The 22,560-nt window shown below is 35.2% G+C and overlaps 1 protein-coding gene across 1 annotated transcript; it reads right to left on the reverse strand.

The window, feature by feature from the left end:
- Nucleotides 1-16,096: 16,096 nt before the first annotated feature.
- LOC125665175 (C-type lectin galactose-binding isoform-like) lies at nucleotides 16,097-20,098 on the reverse strand. The gene is made up of 4 exons (XM_048897794.2): nucleotides 19,685-20,098; nucleotides 18,495-18,574; nucleotides 18,241-18,322; nucleotides 16,097-16,630 (listed from the first exon to the last, which is right to left on the reverse strand). Exons 1-4 carry the CDS (start codon nucleotides 19,992-19,994, stop codon nucleotides 16,392-16,394), a joined length of 711 nt encoding a protein of 236 aa, XP_048753751.2. The 5' UTR covers nucleotides 19,995-20,098; the 3' UTR covers nucleotides 16,097-16,391.
- Nucleotides 20,099-22,560: the final 2,462 nt, after the last annotated feature.

Raw genomic sequence — 22,560 nt, forward strand, 5'->3', positions numbered from 1 at the left:
TTACGTGAATGTTCCTGAGCATCAAATCCTTGTATATAAGGATCACACCCTCCTCACGTTTGTGAATAGAATATGAAATAAGAATCGAAACTCATAACTTGGAGTTTATTGGTACACTAGTTGGATATTGATATTGAGCATATCAAACGTAAAGGCAGTGTTGTTGTAGATGCCTTGTCAAGAATATCATGACTATAGAGTATTTCAGTTTCAGTTGCTGTACAATCATTCAGGTCTTGATATTTTTTTGATTTATTTTTTTTATTATCATTCAAACCTTTTTAAGGGGGAGATTATTGTGTAATACAATTGTATTCAATATTGTTTAATGACGCATGTGACCACGATAAAATCTGGAAAAAAATCTCTCAGTAAAAAAGTTGTGGAATACCTGTTTACTGACACTGTGTAATCTCTAGTATGAAAGGTGAAGATAACGAACAGTGACCAATCTCATAACTCCCATAAGCAATACATAATAGAGAGTTGGACAAACATGGACCCCTGGACACACCAGAGGTGTAAGCATCCCCTGCCGACCTGTCATACCCGCCGTGAGCCTTATATCCTATATATATAAATAGTATAAATACACTGTAGATTTTGTGGGAATAAGTATTCTCGAGAATATTACCTTGGATATTTGTCGGAACTGATAACACCATACATACCGGCGAGATCACTGAGATCGAAATCAGCCTGTCTGGTTAACCAGTCCTTGTAACCAAGACAAAGACTTATTGAGAGTGGAGGTTTGACATGGTGAAAGCGACACTTTGGAACGGTCTGCCTTGTGAACGTAGGAATGTATGAAGAGACATGATTTGTCGAAATGCGGATCTGGTGCATCAAAATTGGTACCGTATAATTTTACATTATGACCCCTGGGTCGAGGCCTCTGCTGGTGGACTGTTAGTCCTCGAGGGTCTCTACAGCCCAGTAGCTAAGTACTTCGTTACTAGCTTGAAAATACGGATGTATATATAATTGCTGTTTTAAAATTTAGAAATTCATTTCAAAATTAAGGATTATCTCCCACACGCATAGCTCTTATCCTTAGACGAATTTGACTCCACTTTTTTGGCACACTGTTTTCCCCTATAATAGCTCTAAAACTTCATTGTTATTTCGGATTTCAAACATTTCGGTTGAGCATCACTGAAGAGACATGATTTGTCGAAATGCGCATCTGGTGCATCAAAATTGGTACCGTATAAGTTTTACATAGAAACTTGGCTGTTTTAAAAGAGATTTAAAGACCCACCTCTTTCGTTTTGCTTTTAATATGTGATCTGTGAATTTGTTGGTTTTTTTGGTTGTGAATCTATTGTTTTTCCCTAAAAAATTTATGCTAATAGTATTTTAGTTTTTATTATTTTATGCTGTTTCAGAAATCTGGAATTCTGTTTATTGTTCGGAGAGTTTGATCTTTATATTTTTAGCGTACTTTAGAGTACTTTTTAGATACTCTGCATAGTGTTCTACAAAAAAACCCCATTAAAAATAACTTTAGGTATCGATCTTGATAATAATATTTGATTTTGATAATTTTGCAGATGTCGGATTTTATGTCATACTGTCACTTTATTGTGTTTTATAGTTGCTTTCCTCATATTTACCCCTGTAAAGTGCCTTAGATTGATTTGTTTTGAATAAGACGTTTTATCAAATTTTATTTGTTATTATTGTATTACATTACTGGGGACTGGAATTTATGGTCGATTTGGAAAGCGCTATCAACAGCCTTATTCTCATATGTGAATTCAGTCAGTTTTGAGGAAATATTAAATCTCTATTTTATATTGATTATAGGAGTTACGAGATTGATCACTATTCGTTATCTTCAACTTGCATTATAGAAATAGCAAACATATGTTGTCCATCTAACTCCTCCCACAGTTTTCAGTGGGGATCTTACCATGTCACCCATTTAGATGGTCATTCATCTCTCACATTTATGTAATCATGATATTGATATTTCGAATTTTGCGCTTTCCCTACACCCATACATCATAATTGTGTAAACATCCGTTCCTTCTAGACCGAATTGGCGAGATGGCCCTCAAATTGGTGAAATCGTATAGATCTGTTTTCTTTTCATAGAACGTTTGTTGACCAGCGAAGAGTATATCATTTAGAAAAATCATCCCTGTAGCGAGTCGTACCATAACAGTCAAATAAATTATAAGATTTAAATATAGAAAATGGTATAGAACTATTTAGGATATTTTTTCTAAGATGGTGACTTCTGTTTTCTGTACTTGCAAAGTATTTTATTTAAATGATGTATTAATTATCAAAAACTGTCGACATATTTGTCGAAACGACTTTAAAAGTGATGTTATAAAAGATTCTTATTCTTATTCATTAATTCTTTTATTCTCCACAATCCGGGAGACAAGCCTCGGTGATAAAAGTCAGGTTATGATTGGTTAATGAAAAACCATTCTTCCATTTTATCTCAATACTTGTATTCCATATAGTTGTAGTTAATAAATTATGACCATACATTAGATGCTATCTATACATGCTGTTGCACAAAGCATATTCTAAGAAGGCACCCCTTCTTGTTTTGATTTTCTCTCATTTGGACTAAATCCGCACTATCCACACTGTGGACAATTAAGAACTCTGCCTGCCCTTCTTCAAAAGCTATAGTTCATCTGAGGTCATCCACTTTCCCTCTCAACTACCTACATTTCGCTGAATCTTTGTAGTAATTGAGCACGTGTCTTCGTTTCGAATTTCATATGCCAGGAGTGGCGTTAATCAAATGTGGATTCTAAAAAAAATTAAGAACTTTTAGTAAACTTGAAATCGCAGAATTTTTCCCAAATCAATAACATTAAAACCTATGACTTTTCAACACTATACGCAACCATTTCTCACGATAAATTAAAGACTAGACTTTTTGACATCCATAGACAGTTGCTCTCTCAACAAAAATGGAAAACGGAAATATTCTAGACAAATATACAATAGACAATATTCTAGTGATCAGTGATTCAAAAACTTAATTTGGCAAACACCACTTTGATTCCACGCACAAGTACTCTGAAGTTGAAACAAAAAATATGCTAGAGTTCCTCATTGACAATATCTTCGTGGTCTTTCGTGATCAGGTCTTCCAACAGTCTGTTGGAATTCCCATGGCACGAATTGTGCTCCTTTGTTAGCTGACCTGTTTCTATATTCATATGAAGCAGAATTTATTCAGAAACTTCTACGTGAGAAGAAAAAATCTCTCGCTGTGGCCTTCAATTCGACATTTCGATACATATAGATGACGTTTTGTCTATTAACAATAATAACTTTCATTCATATGTCGATTTGATATATCCATGTGAGCTCGAAATAAAGGACACCACAGAGTCGTCCACTTCTGCTTCATACTTGGATATTTTATTGAAAGTAGACATTAACGGCAAACTGACCACTCAACTGTATGACAAACGGGATGATTTCAGCTTCTCCATCGTCAACTTCCCATATTTATGTAGCAATATTCCATTATCACCTGTATATGATGTTTATATATCTCAACTGAATCGATATGCAAGAGATTGTTCTGTGTATAGCCAGTTTTTAAATCGAGGTCAGCTACTGACAAACAAGTTGATGGTACAGGGGTTTCAACAGTCTCGATTGAAGTCAGCATTTCGCAAATTCTATGGTCGTTATAACGATATAGTTCGTCAACACAACCTATCATCGGGTCAAATGCTGTCTGGCGTGTTTCATACCGATTGTTAAGCCGTTCTTGACACACTGATTTTGACTGCGGATAACTCCGTTTACCTGATCAGATATAGGGCTCACGGCGGGTGTGACCGGTCGACAGGGGATCCTTACTCCTCCTAGGCACCTAATCCCACCTCTGGTTTGTCCAGGGGTCCGTGTTTGCCCAACTATCTATTTTGTATTGCTTGTAGGATTTATGAGATTGATCACTGTTCGTTATCTTCACCTTTCATTTGCCCTCAATTCTATGCTAAATTTCATGATGTAATACCTACATATTGTATATCATTTTTCATATTAAATATTCATCTACACTTGAAATGTATCTTAAAACTATTATACAGATTTAATAATGCTTCAATTATAGGGTATCTCTATTTTGCAATAAATTTGAATGCTTCTTTAGTTCGAAACTACCCCCTGCTTTCTTTAAATTCCAGAAACTTCTTTTTATGGACTCTTAATTCTCAATTATTAAAAAGAATCTGACTTATTTTGGGTGAAACTACTAGTACACCAAACCGTCATGTCGACTGCCATAAATGTGTTCGCAATAAAATCCTTGATAACCCCCACAGTTCTGTATCTGATGTTGTCATTTTAACACCGAGGAACATTAAGTGGCAAGAAATGGAATATACAGCATCCGTGATGTTCAACTGTTACAGTTAAAACATTTGACGTCACAATACAAAGGGAGCATGCTAAAAGATCTAAGAAGTCAAAACATTTGACGTCACTGGGCGTTTTAGAAGCTTATCACCGCACACACATGGATACATCTTTTCAGTACGCACTGGCGATTTCTTAAATTTAAAGCGCATGTGTTATTATATATGCAATATAGACATAGAATTTAACGCAGTCTTATTCATAACGATGAAAGCACTGCTAATTCTTGCAATTAATTTTTTTTCGATAGCAATATAGTATGCGTAAATATGCATGAGAAATGGGGACAGTTTTTTTTTCATAAATCGAGTTCTATATACACATACAGGATTTTCTTGAAATGTTAAACGTACAAGTTTGTTTTAAAAAGTATATGGGTCAAATGTGTGGTTGAATTAGATTTTACATAAATGTTTTTTCGAGCTTATTACCCGCTCATTGTTCTGTGATTACTTCATGGATTACAAATTGAACTAATAATTATGCTCCTCATCTAGTTTGCCACTACAACCTATCAATGGGTCAAATGCTGTCTGGTGTGTTTCATACTGATTGTTGGGCCGTTCTTGGCACACTAGTTCTGACTACGGATAACTCCGTTCACTTGATCAAGATAGATGTGACCGGTCGACAGGGGATGCTTACTCCTCCTAGGCACCTGATCCCACCTCTGGTGTGTCCTGGGGTCCGTATTTGCCTAACCCTCTATTTTGTGTTCGTTATCCTATTTTTTCATTCATTCATTAATTCTTTACATGCTTCTTCCTTGCAGAGAGTACCTGGTCAAGATAGTGGGCCCACGGCGGGTGTGGCCGGTCGACAGGGGATATTTATTCCTCCTAGGCACCTGATCCCACCTCTGGTGTGTCCAGGGTTCCGTGTTTGCCCAACTATCTATTTTGTATTGCATATGAGATTTGTGAGATTGATCGCTGTTCGTTATATTCACCTTTCATTAGAAATACATATACTACAATAACGATGAATCATATAAGATATATGAAGATGTAAGAACAAAGAAGAAAGGAGAGAACATTACATAACTACATGTAAATGAAGAAAAAGAAAGAAAACATGATGTACAAGGAACTCGGTGTAGTGTTGACTTTTACTTTAGATTACATATGCTTCTTTTGTATATGGCAAATAATTTTATTAAATAATCCCCACACAAATAGTAGCTGTTTTCCTCCTGCTCTGATAGTGGATAGATTGGAGCTTTACCTAACATATATAAGTGGATTGAAAATAAAGAATTCCGTGCTGAAAATGTTCTCACTCGTGCGCTTCGATAAAAGTTCATTGCAAGAACTAGCAGCGCTTTCATCGTTATGAATAAGACTGCATTAAACTATTAAACATTAATTAAAAGAAAAACCCACTAAATTAAATTTCAACACATGCACTTTCAATTCAAAAATCCTCAGTCCGTGCTGGAAAATGTATCCACTCATGCGTGGCGATAAGCTACTAAGACGCCAAGTGACGTCAAATGTATTGACTTCTTAGATCTTTTCAATCCGCGTTGAGGTCGCATCCTAGGTCGCATCCTTGCCTTCCTTCACCTTGCATCCACCCATTGCATTGTGACGTAAAATGTTTTGACTGTAACAAGGGAGCATCACGAATGCTGTATTTCTCATTTCTTGCCACTTAATGTTTCCCGATCTTAGAGTGATAAGTGTTCACAATATGAGCTCTGTATCTAACATAAGATATAAGATGTACATTGTATCCATGGAGAATAAGTGACGTAATAGGAGTGTTACGTTCTGCACACATAATTATCAGACCTTACATTTGTATCTTGAACAAAAACCATGGACTAAAGAGATATGAAATGACAACGGCTCACGGCGGATGTGAACGGTCGACAGGGGATGCTTACTCCTCCTAGGCACCTGATCCCACCTCTAGTGTAACCAGGGGCCCGTGTTTGCCCAACTATTTATTTTGTGTTGCTTATAGGAGTTATGAGATTGATCACTGTTCGTTATCTTCATCTTTCTCTTAAAATCAATATTTTTCTACTTCAATGTCTACAAATCTACATACTTTATAAGTATGGACCTGAAATAAGATTTTAATTCCATATCCTCTTTTCCGAAAATCTTTTATATACCCTTTTAACAGCGAAAAAAAAAATATAAATGCACAGCAGCAAAAGGTCAACGGGATTAAGAAACAACCAAGGAACTAGTATCATTACTCAAACTGTTTATGCACGTCCTTTACTTGAAGAATTTTTTAATGTCAAACCTGCCACTGCCAATATTCACCAATGTAAGTTCGATAGCCCTATAATATTGATTTTTAACGAACAACTCTTTAATGCTTTCCTTAGCGATATAGATATTTAAACAATTCATAACTTGGATAAACACAAGTGGGAGAAACGTCATTTAATTTAATCATCTGCTTAAAGATAAATAACATTTTAGAAAATAAATCAGCTACGGAAAAAGTAGGGTTTAAGTAAACAAGTTGGAGTTGCTAAATTAGAGCACACTAATTCGTCAAGATTTTATAGCTATTTGGAGGAGGGGGTACTATTGAATCGTTAGCAATACAGAAACTAGGCAAAGTCATATAAATGCTATAAATGTACCTATTTTTCAGGACCGAATTGCGTTTCTTCGAATAAATATACAGCTTTCAATCTTAAATTTTATAACCAATAAATGTTTTCCCAGTATCTACACATTGTCACAAACCACTGTTTTGAGTCCTGAAATGATGGAGAGAATTAATTAGAAGCACCCGTGGGTAACGGACGATGGTATCTATATGGAGAAAATAAACTCTTTTAATTAACACCTGTTTGTTTTTAGATACTTTTATCTCCTCAATCCATAATATATTTCTCGAAGTTTCATTGAAAATGGTGAAATTCAGAGGACAGAAGGCCTAGTAAACAACTAAATTGTGGGAGTATTTGAATCTGGATCTATTTAACTAAATGCAGTTTGTTTAATGCTTATAAAACAATGCTCCCGTGTGTGCTTGGATACAACGCGATATATCGGAAACGTACATAAAAAGCAATGTTTTTAAAGTCATCTGGGAGAAATTATAAGTTAATTGGTGCTACACCTTTCAAAAGAAAGACGGATGAAATGTATGCATTCAGAATATTTCATTAATTATTCGTTTTGAAAATGCACATAAAGGATTCTACATCATATACATGTACAAACCAGAAAAAAAAATGGATGACCAGAATCATATGTACCTTTTAAAGTTAAGCAAAGAGAAAAAAAATCCTAAAGTAATCCACTACTACCGGAAGCTCGGGAACACGTGTAATGTTTCTATGAATACAAAATTGTATGAATAAAGCAACTAACTCTATTTACTAGTATTGTACTGCATTACTAGAAGAAGCCATTAAAATAGCGAATACTTAAATAATAAACTTTTTGTACAGAAAAATTGTAAGTAACAATTGAGCAAAATTGGTTACCAACGAGCACAATGTCTCCAATTTTGTAAATATCTTTCCATCAGCTGATGACAACTCTGATGAAATATACATTTACAAACAATAGACACTAGGGAATCTTGATGATCTATTAAAATAAAATATGTAAAGGAAAGGTTCAGAAATTGAAAAATTATAAACAACCAATCAGAATCGTCCCATACTTTTCATAAAATGTCAGCATAAAACCAAAAGAAACGAACAATTGCGCTGGAGTGATGATGCAATGTTGATAATGGGATAAAATGATGATAGGAAAAGATCAAATTACAATTATAGGAGGCATATACAAAAGAATACAGTGAGGTAAATGTTTTATTAAAAACAAAATCCTCCATTATTGGCATACTGAAGTATTTTGTAATAGATTGTAGTTTGGACAGCCGCAACATAAACTCCACCCACCATAGCAACAACGGAAATATAAACAATAGTGAAAGCTTTCTAGACAATCCCTGTTGAACTTTTGTTATATAACTTTAGAATTGTCACAATTTCATTCCGTGTAAAGGAGGGGTTGATTTTTATAATTCATGGTCATTAATATACTTTCAAATTATTTCATTTTACTAACAAGATCGTAGAAATTTCAACGAAATGTTGGACCTAATGCTAGACGCAGACGATCCTCAGGATTCGTAATGGTTGTGTCATTGATGATGGTCAACGTTCTAGTCAAGCAGGCTGCTGAGATTTGTTTTTCATGCATTTATTCAAAAATTACATTTCTTGGTTGGTAGATTGATTAAACTTTGATAAACACATCGTATTAATCAGCATAAGTAAAAAGTCATCGTCTCGGTAAATTCGAGATCAACCACTTACAGACTGAAGACTTGTTCAGGGGTAGGGTATCAAAATGAGTCCTCCCCTATTCTTATCGTTTGAATAATTAGATATGCATATAGTAATCCAGGCCCCACAATAGATTACAGTACATGTTTGTATTTAGCAATTCTGTAAAATACGAACAGTATCAATTATGCTACCTTATGCATAATGGTATTATGAATAATTTTGTTCAATAGACTCCAGAACATGTGTTCTTCTCTATAATGAATAGTGCTTATACATGAAACAACATTGGTATTAACTGTGCAGCAATGTAAACAGTGGCGGTTTTCTAGGGGGATATTCCCTTTTGTGACCTAGAATTAATGAAAGCAGCAGAATAGCAAAAGTGTAAGATTTGACATTGTTTATACAATTTATTGATTTTATTAATTATAAAGAACAGCTAGAATAACCCATAAAAGTCACATTATAAGCCTCAAAACTTTGGATTCCTCTGTTTATTGCACTCCCTTTTAACAAATCTTAGATCCGACACTGGTAATCATTTTAAACTAAAAGATTTCAAGCACTTGTTTGCCCCATCAGTAGTACAAACAATTTAGTGATTTTATCATGTATACAAAAACCGCTAGAATAACTCATAAAAGTAACATTAAAAGCCCCAAAACCTTGGAGTCCCCTCCCTATTGGGCCATCCGCCACTGGTTAACATTTTAAAGGAAAAGTTTCTATGCACTTGTTTGCCCCATCAGTGGTACAAGCTAAGATATTTTTTATTTAATCTGTGTCTGTCTCATTCATTCATGGTATTTTCAAAGACCAAGGAAGAAGAAATAAGTTTATGTATACAAATCAAATCATGCATAAACACCAATGTCATTCATTAGCAATTTCATTTATTTTGATAATAGCAATAAAATGATCAATGCTTGAGGATATTAAAATGCTTGAACCTGATCCACTACTGTGGCAGTAGTCATATTTGCTGCAATAGCATATTGATTCACACCAATCCATTAGAGGGATTAATGTTTGAAATATAATGTCCGTATCATTCTCTTCATCCACATTGATATAATGCATAATATTGAACAATTTCATTATTTCTTTTAGCAGGTACTACTTTTTTCTCCCAATATTTTGTATGGAACATGCATAAGAAAATTAAAATTCAACATTTTTAAAAGTATCATTAGTCCATAACGTGATGTCAATTCATTTACTGTTTGTTCTTTTGACGATGCGATTAAACAAAATGTTTTATTACCTATTGTAAATATTCAATATTCAATCACAAACAATGCAACTCCACTCTCTTATATGACATAAATATTTAATGAAATATTTCGAAAATGGTTGAATTTAACATTTAAAAAAGTAGCATATTAAAAATATCCACAATATCATGATGGGTTGATTGAAGCTGCCCCCCCCCCCCCCCCCCATGTATGGTTAGAATAACAAACTTTTGTACACCGTTATTCACAAAAACCATGATCTGAATTCTCACCACAAAATATACTGTTATAATAAACGTCGTTGAATACTATGATTATTTCACTAATGAATAAAAATCTCATAATATTTTCTCGCTATTTATTGCCGTTATCTAGTGTTCAAGCTGTATGTGTTTAAATCTGTTTGTCAGATGATCCCCCCCCCCCCCCCGTTTCTTCGATAATATATACGTCTCATATTTTTATATATAGTATGTGCACGAAAGACTAAAGTAATCTTTACATCACTTTATGACCTTGATATCGCCCCCAATGTGTATAGTCATTTGGAATAAAGCAAACCAACGCATGTACATATCGACTCGGTACAGGTGAAAGATGACGATATTTTGTTTCGATCAAGGCATATTCAGAAAAGTAACTAGTTGCAGATGTAGGATTTTGATACGGAAGGTACAATATTTTGCCTCGTTTAGATACGATTTGGATGTGAATGTGGAAAATGCCCAACATTTGAGTTGAGATTATGGAAATTGCTATATTTGAGAGGATATTGTACCGATCCGTATCACTCTTAAAATTTACCATATCAATGTCGACATACATGTATCAAGCCCAAACTGCAAATGATTTGAGTGCATCTTTCACCTGTAACGAGGTGATAAACAACTAAAAGTCTAGCGAATAAAAATAGCTCTACGTCACTTATATGACGACGTAATAGTTAAGCGAAGGATTTCCCCACGTGATACGATGTTTGTTTATGTATTGACAAACGATTTTTACTAAAAATATACGACGTTTGAAAGAATTTTACTTTTATAGGAATATGCTGTTATTACTTGTTATTTTACTCGGGACACCTTAACCCCGCTGTGTAACATTTATGAAAATAGAATTCAAAGCACCTACACAACTGATTAATAATAAATGGTGTGTAACAGTGTGGCAGGAATTTTTTTAATGAAAATTCTAAAGCACTTGATTTGGTCTATTGTTCTTTCCAATCTTCATATGTATACTGACAGGTGCATTTCCTTGTGTTTTACGTCACACTCGTCTGGGCACTCAGCTATTGGTTCATCACAAAACAAAATTACCGAGATCGTTCAGCAGATCCCTGTCGAGTCATCGTGCAGGTTTTGTTGCATTTGAGACTAAAGTTTAACCGATATATGTATCTACAAATTTATGCATCAATTATTGACGTTAGTAGCATGTGTTTTAAAGCTTTGCAAGCATGTAGTGTTCCTACATATCGACCCCTTTTCCCCCTCAGAATGACAGCTTTTTCTCTTTGAAGCCACAATATACTAAAATACATTTCACCTGACCCTCCCCTGTTGTAACATTGTAAAACAGAGTGCAAGAAAATTGAACAGTTTGTGTCGAACATCTGATTCGATACGCAAGAGCCTGTTCTGCAAATGATCGATTTTTAAATCGAGGCAAGCTATATTGACAAATAAGTTAATGTAACAAGGGTTTCAACAGTGTCGTTTAAAGGCAGCATTTCGCATATTATATGGTCATTATAATGATCTTATTTGCAAATACAACCTGTCTTTACGTCGAATGCTGTCTGACGTGTGTCATACCAATTGTTCTAGTCGTTCTTTACACACTGATCTGGACTACGGATTACTCCGTTTACCTGATCAAGACATAGGGCTCACGGTGGGTGTGACTGGTCAACAGGGATACTTACTCCTCCTAGGCACCTGATCCCACCCCAGGTGTGTCTAGGGGTCTGTGTTTGGTCTATTCTTAATTTTGATTCTGTATGGGATTGGTCACTGTTCGTTATCTTCACTTTTCTTTTGCTGCTGGTTTTATCCATTTATAATTTTATACAAGGATCCAGTTCCCGTTAAATGATATGACTTCCCTTCTGTGTCGATCCTTTTTAGTGATCAATAAAGAATTCCTATACAAGTCATCGTTGGTTACTTTCCAGGGTTACCAGCAATTATTTCTCATTGTCATTCAATTCAACTGCTAGCTGCCAAATGCCAGTTGAGGATCGGCACCATCCATTCATTTGTCATTTGCGATGACATTTTGAATTGTTTGCATATTTAGTGTAATACAACTATGATTTGATATTATGTAATACCATATGGAATAATAAAGGCATGTCAGTACAGCCACTCACTTATTCTGCGCATTCTGTCAAGATTAGTTTTAATAAATATAATACCAGTACATGTAAAAAAAAAATTCGCTGTTTACATAGTACATATATTTCAAGGTAATGCGATATTGTTTATTTTCATTTCCTCCCTGTATAAATGAATTGCATGTACTAGGAAAATATAACAAAAGTGTGACTGTCAGCACAGGTGATTCAATGTATGTGTACAGTGTACCAGCTTAAACAAAACCAGAGGTCTAAAATAAATTCAGTCAAGGACATGATTAATTTCGGAATGACCAAACGATTTTATCATTACCATAACGCAAAAGTTTATGAACAGTTCAGTCTTCGCGATGTATCTAATCCTTTTCTTCTCTCGTTCTTTTTTCTTCATAAAAATAACAGACTAGTAAGGGTTTGTTCGTAATGTATCTCTTCTTATTCATTATAGTTCCCTACCAGTGAACGTTGAAACGGACGGGAACTATCGATTTCCTATTCGTCTGTCTGTCTGTTTGTTTTCCCTTTGTTTGTCAATCAGTCTGTTCCATTTGCTTCCGCGCTTTTATTCATCATGCTTTGAATATAGGAAGCAATAAATGTTATCTGTAGTTTACTACTGTATGTTTACAGAGTTTACATTTCGTCACAATTAAGTGTTTTTCACGAGATGTATGGGACTTTGTGCCGAATATAGTTTTCTGGACTTTTTTCAACTATGCTTTTACTTAAGAATCTGAAATTTGATATGTGATTACCTAATGAAGTTTCACTTTTGTTGTTAATTGAAATGTTCCCACAAAAATCGTAAAACGTAGTTTCATGATTGAATGAACTTCTTAAATTTTCGTTTTTTTTCTGGACTTTTTTCGCCATGCTTTGATTTTGGAGTTTGAAATTTAGTGTGTGATTTACTAATATATGTTTACAGGTCATGCATAAGTTTCGTCACAGTAGACTGATTTTACGAGATTTATGGGATTTTATGCCGAATGTACGTTTCCGAACTTTTCCTAGCATGCCTTAACTTAATACTGAAAGATATGTACTTATTGAATGTTACGTTTAACTTTTGCTACAATTGAACTATTCTAACAAAAATTTCAAAACTTAGTCTTGTTGACTGAATTAATTAATTACTGTCTAGTTCTCTGTATTTTTTTTCTTCACTGTGTGAGATCTATATAATTTAACTCATATCAAGTTTCAATAGAGTTCGTCTCATTTGCCGCATCTATTTTAAAGAGATCGACATTATGATATCTCCTAGTTTTAGAACAATACCCGCCCGCTCGATAAAAATATCCAATTTTTTTACCAATACACAATAAATCTGGATATCATGTGGCAACATATAGGCGGATAGAAAGTTTTGAATGTTTGCAAAAATACCGGTCTTTCAGGGCCGTAACTGCCGATGAGGCAGACGAGGCAACTGCCTCGTCTGATTTTTTGGCAAAAAAGAAAATAAAATTATATAAATGTTATATTATAGGATATATGTTTAAAATGAAGACAAGCACCTTTGTCTTTGACACCATATTACGATTCTTTACATAGTACAAATGAAACACAAACATGATAAATTGGGATTTAAAAAGTGTCATTTTCAGTCGTAAAGTCAATCGGCGGCCCCCAATCCCCTGCCTCCCCTGATTTAGAACCCTACTTACGGCCCTGTCTTTATATGCTTCATTGTTCAGAATATAATTGTGGTGAGGTTGTTCTTAAAGTAGGAGTCACACCTTACCGGATAACACAAACGGACGTCGCACGGATAAAATTAATTGTGACATAATGCTGTCCATTGGTATCCGTTGATCAATGTCGTTCCCGCCGTTGCTCGGGGCACCTGCGATCGGTGTATGAAGAGTATAAAACACATAAGAACCGTACGATTACTGGACACGTACCGGACAATTAAAGGTCGATTAACGGACATTACCGTCTGCATAACGTCTTGGGAGGATGTCGTGAAGCGGGATAGGAAAACCCTGGGTATGGATTCTGTCAACCCTCATCACAGACAGGAATGGAGAGGAAGACTTAGATCAAGACTGGACAGTGAAGCCCCACTCTCAACAGAGGATTAATTGATGGCCTAATCAACAAATAAACTGTATATGATGATGATGATGGTGATAACAGACAAGTACCGGGTTAAACGAACATGGGACGTACGAGAAACTAATATAACGTTCTTTCAACGTTAGACAAACTGATTTGTAACGGTAGCGTGACTGAGAAAACGGATATAATCGAAAGTGGATACATGTATATCTTTTCAGACTTTTCACCCTCGCGGACAGATTTCCATGATGTCTCCTAAACGAATGTCTACAAATGTTTGGAAGAGTAAAAAGCAGGACACGGGGAAAGGCTACAAGACCCCCATCTCCTCCCTCTGACAGTGCTGTGGAAGAGCAGACCGTTCACGATTCATAAATAGAAATTCTGTCTGAATCTTAAAAGATCCCCGAAGACGTTACCGTCGGAATAACTGACAATTACTGGGTTAAACGAACGTGGGACGCATGAGAAACTGATATAACGTTCTTTAAACGTTAGATGAACAGACTTGTACCGGTTCTATGGACCTCCGTTTGACAATCGTTATTTGCCAGTTTCAAGCGTTTCTTGTCCGTAAACATCCGGTTGGTGTCCATTACATCTTCGGGTGACCCACTGCATGCCCGGTAGTAGTCCGGTCGTGACTCATTTCCACCGGACATTAATGGATGTGAACTGGACAAGTACAGGAAAAGAAACACAAGAGTTCCGACTAAAACGCATCGGTTCCGTACATTAAGCGAACTCCATTGTCCGATGGTATCCGTTTCAAGTTTTGAACATGCTCAAAACTCTCTGCCGGATAGACCGGACTTCGCCGGACAAGGAACGCGTTGGCCGAAAAAGAAATGGACAAGAAACACAAAGGAACGGAGGCGAACAGATTGACACTTTTATCATCCGTAGGACGTCCGGTAAGTTATGACTGCTGCTTTACACAGCAATAGAACTCGAGATTGAGGATTCGGATGAAGCGTTGCTTGATGCGCCGAAAAACACATAATCGTTTACATGTTGTGAATGGTGGTTCATGCTCGCTTGAAACATTCATAAAAAGTCGCTGCCTGTAGGCATAGAATACCGGTATATACTAATTCTTTCTAGTGACATCCAATTTTATTTGCGATGACAAAAGATATTTGAAAGTAGCATAACTTATGAATTACATGAATGATGAAGATAACGAACAGTGATCAATCTTCTATACGCAATACAAAATAGAGAGTTGGGCAAACACGGACCCCTGCATATATCAGAGGTGGGATCAGGTGTCTAGGAGCAAACACTAAGTATCACAAATTTATCCCCTATGAACAGGTTGGAATATGAAACTACCAGCTGAGCATGACTAGGAGAACAACACATGAATATAGCTTCCTCATGATGATTCATCACAAACTGTATATACATGTATGACTATGGAACAAACTAAATGAAATGTGCTCCAAACTCACTGAAACTATGAGGATATTCAGCATTACATACATAAACAGAACAAATAATAATCTTCATGGCCATTTCATAATGTGACTGTTATGTAGGTCTTTACGCTTGGCCACGTGATATTTTGCATTAATGGACACAGATGGTATAAATACTTATTACGACACATACACTACAACGTTTTACAACAAATATTCAAATAGATATATTCCGATGATTTGAAATAATCCACACCTTTGAAATCCTTCAGTGTTATCAACGGGAGAGCATCCTGACCTCGAACATGTATACAAAATCAAACACCTTTGCTTTTACTTTATTGAAATACATGTACTACAGATGACAACATGATTTATTTTTCAATGCAACCATATTAAGTTCATGCAGTATGTTACTGAGTAAGAATAAAAAGTGTTGTACATTTGTTTTTCTTTGATAGCCTACAAATGAATCCGATACAATGAGTTCAGATTGAGACTGAAAAGTCAGATGAATTTTTAAAAATATTTATTCATAACACTTTTCTAAGAATTATGCATATGTGTTTATAATCACTATAAGAAGGCAAATCAAATGCATTTCATCTGCCTACTCATTAAATAGCATCGAGTTCACAAACAACAGGTCTTAATTCTCTGCAAGAAATATCATTCCATTCTCCTTTAAAATCAATAGAGGATACGATGCACGTTTCGTATTGATGATCGGGGCTGTTGGAATACCAGTTTGTATAACTCGCATTTTTTCTGGTATTCAACCACAGAACCATCCCAGAGTTATCTTCATCGTGCCCGTTTATCCAGTATTCGCCCGATGATCCACAGATATCTTTAGCTACACATATCATTGAAAAACAGTACAAATATATTAATTTTCTATTTTGCAAATGTCTACGTATATTAAGCTAAAGTTGAATTGGTCTTTTTTGCTCGAAATTTATTCATATTTTGTTTTGAATAAATTCAGTAAAACACAGTTATTGTGAAAACTTTTATAACAATTTCACGCTTACAGCCAGGTGATTCTTATTCCCAGTAGTATTAAAACATATTAAACATATTATGAACTTGCTAATATAACGAGAGAATTTGTTCGTCCTCAGCACTTCGCTATAATCGTGTTTTACAGTACTACTCAGTAACCTTAAACACTAAAACATATTTGCCAATACTATTTTTCAATCACGTTTTGGAAATATTTCCTTTGTTTGTGGATATCCGTGTACGATGACTAGTAAGTAGATGATAATTTAGAAATACTGTATGGGGATAGAAAATGTAAATCAAAATCACATCAGGTACTATTTGATCGTATACATGTATACTCAAATTAATTTCAAATTTGCTTAAAATAAGGTCGCCGTTGTTGTTAACAATTTCATATTTTGAAACTATGTGCGAAATGAGATTATCATGATGCTAATAACATTATAAGATGACTTTATTCATCATATCAATTTACTTATATGTGAGATGATATCAAAATTGGATTTCGTCTTTTCATTTCGTCCCGAGTGGATCCGGGTTAGAATAAGTCCTCAGTACCCCTTGCTTGTCGTAAGAGGCGATTAAATGGGGCGGTTCTTCGGATGAAACTGCAAAAACTGAGACCCCGTGTCACAGCAGGTGTGGCACGATAAAGATCCCTCCCTGCTCAAAGACCTTAAGCGCGGAGCATATGCCTAAATGTGCAGCCCATCACCGGCTTTGTTGACGTCTCCATATGAGTGAAATATGCTCTAGAGGGACGTTAAACAATATGCAATCAATATTTTCATCTCAGAGTATAAATGTGTGAACATCTTATTGAAATATTACATGTAAAACTTATATGGTACCAATTTTGATGCATCAGATGCGCATTTCAACAAATAATGTCTCTTCAGTGATGCTCAACCGAAATGTTTGAAATCCGAAATAACGATAAACTTGCTAGAGCTATTTTAGGGAAAAACAGAGTGCCATAAAGTGGAGTCTCGAACATCACTTGATATGAACGTTTTTTCATCAATGATACGAAAATTAGGCATAACGTACATAGCGATTAGAATTTGGAATCTTTCACATAATAAGACATATACAGTAGAAATTCTACTGATATATACATAAAAGTAGATATTTATGTCCTTAATCACGAAGTTTAGAAGTAGTCGGGTCTATGAAATAGGTTACATGCAAATGTAGTTCCATATCAGAGTACGCATATTATAAATTTTAGTGTGGAAATAAACTTTGATCCGTGTTGTCAAATGCAAAAAAAGACAACACCCAAAGCAAAAATGATTTTTTTTCACACTTTAAACTAAGTTGAGGGTTAAGGTCGTTATGTTTATGATCTAACTCTTTAGAAGCGAATTTCTTAAGATTAGTTATGATCAACAGGTACAACAGCATCACAATAGTAAAAGTAATGGCATCACGATATATAGAATAGTGCGGACTTACTCAAATTAACCAGCCAATCATTTTCATCTTGCGAGTTTACTTCGATGATGTAAGATGCTTCGTTCAAAGATGAACAGAATACCTTAAAAATAGTCAGTTGGTACATGTTTTCAATATTCAATTCATCCCTTAATTATGTTATTCATTGTAAAATTGTAAACGGTTTTAATTTTGATTATATCATTATGAAATAAAGTGTAATATTGTTGTTCATAGTCTTAAGTTTGGATGAAAAGAGTAAAGATTTTTATTACCTGTGAGGCGGTAAAGTTTCTTGGGACTCTGTCCAATTTATACTGGTGTTGATTAAAATTGTGCCACTGGTTGCATTTTTCTGAACAAATGGTAGAAACATCATAAACAACACACTCTTTAATGATTGCACACATTTTAAATAGGGGCATATCTTATAGTTTGATATTCTATAGGAATTAAAATCAAATCATAAGTTAATAGCTTAATTTGAATTCGTCATTTTTGACACTGCAGTGTTAATCATTATTTTTTTCGTGTTTTTATTTATGTTTTGTGTCTACATGTCATGCTATGCATCAAATCCAATAAATCAAAATTTCATTTAGTGGAGGTTTTTGTTTTCATGTTTGCCGTTATATATACCTTAAACTAAATAAAAGGAATCTGTGACAGAGAAATATCTTAATGAAAGCTGTGTTCAAGTGAAATTTTTCTCAAGTCTAATGATATCCGAGTTTTCCTTGAGTATCAATGGAGCATGATGAATCATATGCTTTATTAAATAAATTCAGATTATACATCATGACATCGTTCAAAAATGCCAGGTCTATCAAAATCGAAGAAATTCATGTAAGAGTGCAGCTGTTGTGGGTTCGAACACCGCTCGACCTAAGACGCAAAAATAAGTAATGACTGCTTCGATCTTCGCTTGACATTTAGAAATGAGATTCGTGGAACTTTCGGATGAAACCTTGGACACCACAGTCTTGACAGCCGTTGACACAATAAAGAACCCTCATTCTTAAGATCCTGAGGTCCAAAATGTGTGGCACGTATAACTGGTGAAAGTAAAACAAATAAACAAAACAAATTACAGACTATTTGAAGTGTACCCGTCATTGAACTTCTTTTAAGGAACACTCGAGAGTGAATATTGTACACCTTCGACGAAAGACACATGTAACCCATTTTACTCAATGATAAGTGTTTTTTGTTATAAGTTTGGTCAAAATTGGCCCAGTAGTTGTTGAGAAAATGTTAATAGCTTACAAGGAGAAAACAAACAGATTTCTACCCCAAAAAATTAAACTCACTTGAGCGTTCAGCTCAGGAAATTAAACACGGGGAGATTAAAAGAATTTCTTTCTTTTCTTTTTTTTTAAAAAGTAATCGAGTTTCATTCTTCAAATAATCAAATACAATTTTTATTGCTGAATCTATCGCGAGTAATTTTTTTCATATGACTTACGCTTTTTGAATTCATAATATATCCATCCCTGTGAATCTTGTTTTCCGATAATATCTGCAGGATCTAAACATGCTGAAAGCAATTGACAAAACGAATTGCCTAAATTGTAGAATACAGCTTTGCAGTTAATGTTACTTCTACAAAATGTTGCACACTGCAGTAAACTCCGGAAATTCAATGTTGTTAACGTTTTCGTTGGATGGACATTTTTGTTATCATACTCTGGATTTCTAGACATAGAATCCGTTAATATTTCTGCACGGACGACAAATAGGCTAATAGCAATGAAGAATATTACAACCGTTTCCATTTTCGACTCAGGACAATAATCGTAGTGATGTTTCGTGTAAACACCTTTGTAAATATGAAAAATTACCAAGTCATTGTATATCTATTTAGGAAGCCTCCCCCACCTTTATTATGGGCCAGCACAAGCTACAGCAACCAGTCTCCTCCTCTAAAACGTCATGCTATAAACAATACTATGGCCAATGAAAACAAACATGAAAAATCTATCATCGTATGATTTCATCGGATTATTTAAATCAAAATTGAGTGATATCATGATTGTCGGACCATGGAGTAGACCTAAAGTTATATATAGAGGTATGCAGATGATTTTAACCTTACTAGCTCATTAAAGTTCACCAATGCTCAGATATCTCTGGGTTTGCATACTCCTTATCCTCTAGCAATCTAATACCTGGTAGTTTGCAGCCCATAATTGGTATTATCATATTCATTTCAGATTTGAAAAATATCAAATCTCCAAAGTGGGTCCAAACTCCTGTCCTTTTTGTATTCGTCAGCTGAGTGATCACATTTTTAATCAGCAGAAAGTTATCATTGTGAGGTCCACCATGCTGTGAGTTCTTCGTAGATTTCAAGATTACAGTAATACGTCTTCCCGTCATTAAAGCAGTATTCTAAGTGATAAAACACCACACATGGGTAATTCTAATTAAGTAACCGCATAAACAATCGGGCTTGCTATAATACTGATTTTGAAATCAGTGATGAATTGTTTTGAAGATGTTATACGTTCTTTATTACGGAAAAATCTTAATAATTCATAAAACTATCACACAGGCAAGTAAAACCCACAGTTTTATCAATTCATCATTGAATTTGATAAGTCATTAACGGTAATGTGCCATTGGGATTTTCGAAAGGATTTATTAGTTAATAAACATATCAAGATTGATGTTTGAAACCACTTCATTAGGTAATGTGAAAAATCAAACCCTTTATAAAATCATATCATTTGAGATTTACCCATAATGCGATAGTTGATCAGTTTCTACTGGAAAGTATTTTGTAGCCATGGCGATGTATAAACTTGAAGTAACGCCAGTGGTGAATGTAAGATGAGATCCATTAGATTTAGATAAGATGGTGGAAACTTTTTTATATGCACACTAACTCACACATCTCATGAAATGTGAAGATAACGAATAGTGACCCATAACTCCTATAAGGAATACAAAATAGAATTGGGCAAATACGGGCCCCTGGATATACCAGCGGTGGGATCAGGCGCCTAGGAGGAGTAAGCATCTCCTGTCAACCGGCCAGGCCCACCGTGATCCCTATATCATAGAAATCAAGACAGCTTATCCATAACAATTAAAGAAACGTTTTCCAAAAATTGTAACTTTGAAAACGTATATATACGGAATGAAAGGTGAAGATAACGAACAGTGATCAATCTCATAACTCCTACAAGCAATACAAAATAGATAGTTGGACAAACACGAACCCCTGGACACACCAGAGGTGGGATCAGGTGCCTAGGAGGAGTAAGCATCCTCTGTCGACCGGTCGCACTCGCCGTGAGCCCTATACGCTGTTTGGGTAAACGGAGTTACCCGCAGTCAAAATCAGTGTGCCAAGAACGGCTTAACAATCGTATGAAACACGTCAGACAGCATCTGACCCAATTATAGGTTGTATTGACGAACTAGATCGTTATAACGACCATACAATTTGCGAAATGCTGACTTCAATCGAGACTGTTGAAACCCCTGTACCATCAACATTTTTGTCAGTAACTTACCTCGATTTCAAAACTTTTACGAAAAGTAAAGATAACGAACAATGATCAACCTCATAAACCTTATAAAGAATACAAAATCAAGAGCAGGGCAACCTTTGATGGGTAAAAGTTCGAACTTTCTTGCTGTCACATCAATCTCATAACTCCTACAAGCAATACAAAATAGATAGTTGGGCAAACACGGACCCGGCCCTGGACACACCAGAGGTGGGATCAGGTGCCTAGGAGGAGTAAGCATCTTCTGTTGACCGATCACTTCCATCGTGAGCCCGTTATCTTGATCAGGTAAACCGAGTAATCTGTAGTCAAAATCAGTGTGTAAAAAATAGCCTAACCATTCGTATGAAATATTTCAGACATCACTAAATCTAACGACAGGTTGTATTTACAAATAAGATCATTATGACGACCATAGTTGAAACCCCTGTAACATCAACATATTTGTCAGTAGCTTACCTCGATATGAAAATTGATCATACTCAGAATATGTTTTTGTGTATCGAATCAGTTGAGAAACACAAACACCATATGCAGGTAATATTGGAATATTGCTACCTAGATATGGGAAACTGACATTCGAGGAAATGAAGTCATCCCGCTTGTCATTAATTAGAGGCGTCAGCATGCCGCTTGTCATTAATTAGAGGCGTCAGCATGCCGTGAACATCTATTTTCACAGAAATATATGAGAAACTGTGTTGTGTCTTCTTTTTTCGAGTTCACTGGGATATATTGAATAAACATATGAATGAAAATATACATTGTTAATAGCAAAAACGTCGTCGATATATCTTAATGTTGAGTTGAAGGCCTTAGCAAG

Source organism: Ostrea edulis, chromosome 1, assembly GCF_947568905.1.
Source record: "Ostrea edulis chromosome 1, xbOstEdul1.1, whole genome shotgun sequence".
Classification (NCBI taxonomy): Eukaryota; Metazoa; Mollusca; class Bivalvia; order Ostreida; family Ostreidae; genus Ostrea; species Ostrea edulis.

Coding starts and splice junctions, on each gene's coding strand:
- LOC125665175 (XM_048897794.2), bottom strand. CDS start 19,994: ATGGAAACGGTTGTAATATTCTTCATTGCTATTAGCCTATTTGTCGTC. Junction 18,575..19,684: donor ATATTATGAATTCAAAAAGC/GTAAGTCATATG, acceptor CCATTTGTTCAG/AAAAATGCAACCAGTGGCAC. Junction 16,631..18,240: donor TGATTGGCTGGTTAATTTGA/GTAAGTCCGCAC, acceptor TGATATGTGTAG/CTAAAGATATCTGTGGATCA.